The sequence below is a fragment of the Octodon degus genome, unplaced genomic scaffold (assembly GCF_000260255.1).
Source record: "Octodon degus isolate 3935 unplaced genomic scaffold, OctDeg1.0 scaffold00393, whole genome shotgun sequence".
NCBI classification, from domain to species: domain Eukaryota; kingdom Metazoa; phylum Chordata; class Mammalia; order Rodentia; family Octodontidae; genus Octodon; species Octodon degus.
In genome coordinates, this window is record NW_004524969.1 from 162,159 (window position 1) to 166,238 (window position 4,080).

The following is a 4,080-nucleotide window of genomic DNA, read 5'->3' on the forward strand; positions in this document are numbered from 1 at the left end:
TGCTTAGAGACTCCATCCTCCATCACGCAACAATCCTTGGAGACTCCAGATCCAAATCTAAAACAGTATTTGGAGATCCTCCAATCCTCAGCCAAAAGAATGACTTGAAATTCTCTTGTCTTTGAGCTTACTATAGTCCTTGGACTTCTCTCCAACTTCTGGCATGCAGCAGTGCTTCAGATCTGATCTCCCAGCATGCAACAATATGTGCATCCCATCTCCCAGCATGCAGCACTGCTTGGAGAAATCATCTCCCATTATGCAACAATGTGTAGAGATCCCACATCCCAGCATGCAACAGTGTGTAGAGATCCCACCTCCCAGAATGCAGCAGTGTTTAGAGCTTTCATCTCAGGTCATGCCACAATGCTTGGAGATATCAACTCCCAGCATGCAAAATCTTCAGTCTTCAGGTCCTTAACTCTCACCTGAAAGGCCAAAGCAGACAGCTCCCACTCGGAGCAAGAACTCTGCACCTTTACTGAGTACCATGATGATACAGAGGCAGCCCAAAGCCATGACCACCAGGCTCAGCACTGCTATCACTGCAGCTGCTAGGTTTACCTCTGTGAGGAGGGAGAGGGAAGAAACAGAGAATGCTGGGTGAGGACAGTGGAGAGGACACTTGTGCAGGGACCCAGAGCCCAGGAGATGGAAGATGCAGGACTAGAGAATTTTCAAGTAGGTCGTCCAGTCTGTGGTGGTTAATCTGGCCATGAACTCGACTGGGTTAAACGCCTGGGCAATGAGGGAAGCACACTTCTGGGTATGCCTGTGAGGGTGTCTCCCCACGTGACTGGTGTGGGGGCTGGGAGCAGGAGGATACCCACCCTGTATGTGGGAGGCACTGAAGGAACGAAAGCAGAGCGCTTCCCCGTTCTCATATCCATCCCCTTCTTTCCTCTCCCCCCCATTCTGCCTCCTCACCGTGGGTGGAGTGACTCTTAGGCTGCGCCAGTGCCTAGAGGCAAGAGAGCCACAGCCACGGACTGAGACTCACAAGCTGTGAGCCTAAACCAGCCTTCCCTCCTCCGGCTGTCTCCCTTGGGAGCTCAGCTGCAGCGACAGAAAGCTGACCGCCTCACGCTCCAAATTCTACTTCCACTGCCGGAGGAACTGAGACGCAGAGAGGGTCATATTTTTGCCCAAGTCACAAGGCAGGGAAGGGACAGGGCCAGAATTAGAAGGAGGCAGGGAATCACTCCACACTACTCCTGTCTGGTCACCGTTTGTTTACAAGGGGTGGAAATCAAGTGGCAGTGTGCACGGCAGGTGGTGGCAACCGCAGCTGAGACGGCAGAAGCACCCAGGAGGGGTGCTCTCCAGCTGCTTCAAGCGGGGGGGACTCCAGAAAAGCACTCGCTTCCACCTCTGAAAAACCGGGGCCTGCACCTCCCGGGCCCTGGCGAGGATGTCAGGGCCCGGAGAAGTGTCATGCTCGGGGTGGTGCCAGGGTGTGCTCCAGAGGATCTCATCCCCCACCGTCAGACACACTGCCTACACATGGCCTTTGAATTTTAAATTTCATCTGGGCATGGTACTGCACACCTTCAGTCCTAGCACTTGGTAAGAGGAGGCAGGAGGACTGCCTTGAGTTCAATAGCCATCTGGCTTGAGCTACATAGCAAGACTCTGTTTCAAATAAATAAATAGATTTAAAATCAAGAAAATTTAAAACTCATCTCCCTCATCAAGTCAGCCACATCCCTGATGGCAGCCTCCCAGGGACACAAAGGCAGCGCCAGCTTCCTTTACATGGAAGACCCTGGGGGCCAGACTGCTTGCGGGTCAGGCTGGGGAACGATGCCTGCCTCCACTGCTTCCCAAAAGAAGGGCCCGAGCCTTTCTGGACTTTTTTCTCCTCTGGGAATTGAAGATAAAGCCCCCACACTTCGGGCTCACATGCAGCATGTGCCACCGGCAGAGCTGAGGCCCCAGCGCCAGGCGTGGGAGCCATAGGAACACATCCTTCTGAGCTGGGACAGCCTCAGAGCACAGACTCCATGCCCACTGGGGCCCAGCAGTGCGCCACAGTGTGGCCAGCATGTCCCACCCTCCCCAGGCTGCCCCAAACTCCTCACCTTTCTTTGTGGTTCTCTGGAAGATGCGTGCGTTCTCCCCGGTGGTGAAGAACTTAAAGTAGGTGCAGTTAGCTTCTGTTAGGAGAAGAAGGGAAGGTGACAGGAGGCCCCGTGTGCGCTCAGGGCTGGACACCTAGCAGCTCACAGGGTGTCCATGCAGTGCAGCCGAGGGAATAGTTCTCAGAGTCATGCGCGCCACCTGCGGCAGCTCTTGGAGGAGCCAGAGCTCTGAGGTTCAGAGCCATTAAGCTCTCTGGGTCCTTGATTTTCCGTCTTTAAAATGAGGTGATAATCTTTTTCCTGGCACCTCAGCATGGGTCTGCCCAGGGTCAAGTAGGATTAGAAAAGGATCATCACTTGACTCAACAAAGACGCCAAGATGTGGGCTCCATCTGGAGTGAGCACACAAAGAACTCCCACAGATTAGCAGGGGACAGAGGTGCCCAGCTGGACGACAAAGGCCACGGCGGGCGTCCTCATGAGAGGGCACCTGGGGAACTCGCAAGTGTGGTGGAGAGGCTCTGCTCTTGTAGGAATCAGGGCGGGAGTCAGCGGGAAGGAGCCACACTCCGCGAGTGAGCAGGGCGGAGATAAAAAGGGCAGGATCAAGCGTAGGCAGATAAGAAGAAGCAGAAGGGGCCCCCGGCACTGGCACTCGGCTCTGCTGAAAGGACTCGGGAGCACTTTATGGAGGAAGCACAGCTGTACCTGGGCAGCCATGCGCCCATCCAGGGCTAGCCACACATGTGATGAAGACCGTGTCACCTAGTGACCTGCTGGCTACTTCAGGGGGCATCAGTACCCACAACATTCTCATAGGGAAAGTCACCTGAGGATGCGTCTCTCAGATGTCCCATCACTGAGTGACACGTGATGCCGGGGACTCCACAGTGTCACTTGGGGGTGCACATCCCCCCAAAGCCATCATGAGCATAGGTGAGATGCTTACTGAAACATTGTTTATAAATAACAAGGAGTAGGGCCGGGGAGATGGCTCAGTGGAATAAGGGCCTGAGTTCAACCCCCGGTTCCGCAAAAAAAAAAAAAAAAAAGCAAGGAGTAGGGAGCCATGCGTGGTGGCACGTGCCTGTAATCCCAGCACTTGGGAGGCTGAGGCACAAAGATTGCTTTGAGCTCAAGGCCAGCCTGACCTACATAGCGAGACTGTCTCAGAAAACAAACAAAGAATCGCTTCTCAGCCTTTTGGCTAAGATCAAGTGTAGCATCTGTTCTTATCAGTTTAATATCTGATACGTCCTCTATCGGAGGACAATATATTAAATAGATTTTTGGAGCTGGGAGATGGAATAGGAGCTTGCTTTGTCCACTCCACACAATGACCTGGTATTGCAGTACCTCCAGGAACGGTGCACCCCCTCGGGGAAACAAAAATATATATATATGAGAAAAAAGAAAACAACCAAACAGCTGGTGAGATAGCTCAGCAGACTAGGTGCCTGCCTAGTAAAGCACAGGGAGAGGGGTTTGGTCCTTAGCACCACATGCTGTGCCAGCCCAGCCCCAGGCATGCTGAGCCAGCCTTCAAGACCAGACGTGCTGGCGCATGCCTCTAATCCTAGAGCTGGGGAGGCTGGAAACAAGAGGGTCACAGAGTCCAAGCTGTATAGCGAGACCCTATACCAAACACATTTTAAAAAGAACACAAATAAACATATTTGGGGGCCGGGGAGATAGCTCAGTAGAATAAGCACTTGCCTGGCAAGTGCAAGGGCCTAAATTCAATCCCTGGTTCAACCAAAAACAACAACAACAACAACAACAAAAAGTGTTTGGCAAACAAATGACAAGGAGCAAGAATCAACCAGGTGTCCACCCATGCAGGACTAGACGGGTAAAGGATGGCACCCCTGGGGAGAGCTCCGTAGACATCAAGGATAACACAGTGCAAGATGTGGGGATCTGGGGAATGGTGCTGAGCAAGAGAAATTAGGTTAGAAATTAAACACAGGAAAAATCTAGAGCATTCGTATCACATATG

The 4,080-nt window shown here is 52.7% G+C and overlaps 1 protein-coding gene and 1 non-coding gene across 2 annotated transcripts in view; one reads left to right on the forward strand and one right to left on the reverse strand.

Annotated features, from left to right (window-relative positions):
* Positions 1 to 4,080, reverse strand: part of Cacng6 (calcium voltage-gated channel auxiliary subunit gamma 6) — a 14,947-nt gene that overhangs the window by 7,436 nt on the left and 3,431 nt on the right. Inside the window, exons 2-3 of the mRNA XM_004648365.2 lie at positions 2,082 to 2,156; positions 429 to 566 (exon numbers count right to left, since the gene is read on the reverse strand). Of these exons, the coding sequence (XP_004648422.2) occupies positions 429 to 566; positions 2,082 to 2,156 (213 nt within the window). The remainder of the gene's footprint in view (positions 1 to 428; positions 567 to 2,081; positions 2,157 to 4,080) is intronic.
* Positions 3,269 to 3,459, forward strand: LOC111814646. The gene has a single exon (XR_002819574.1). It is a non-coding gene; the product is annotated as a U2 spliceosomal RNA (small nuclear RNA).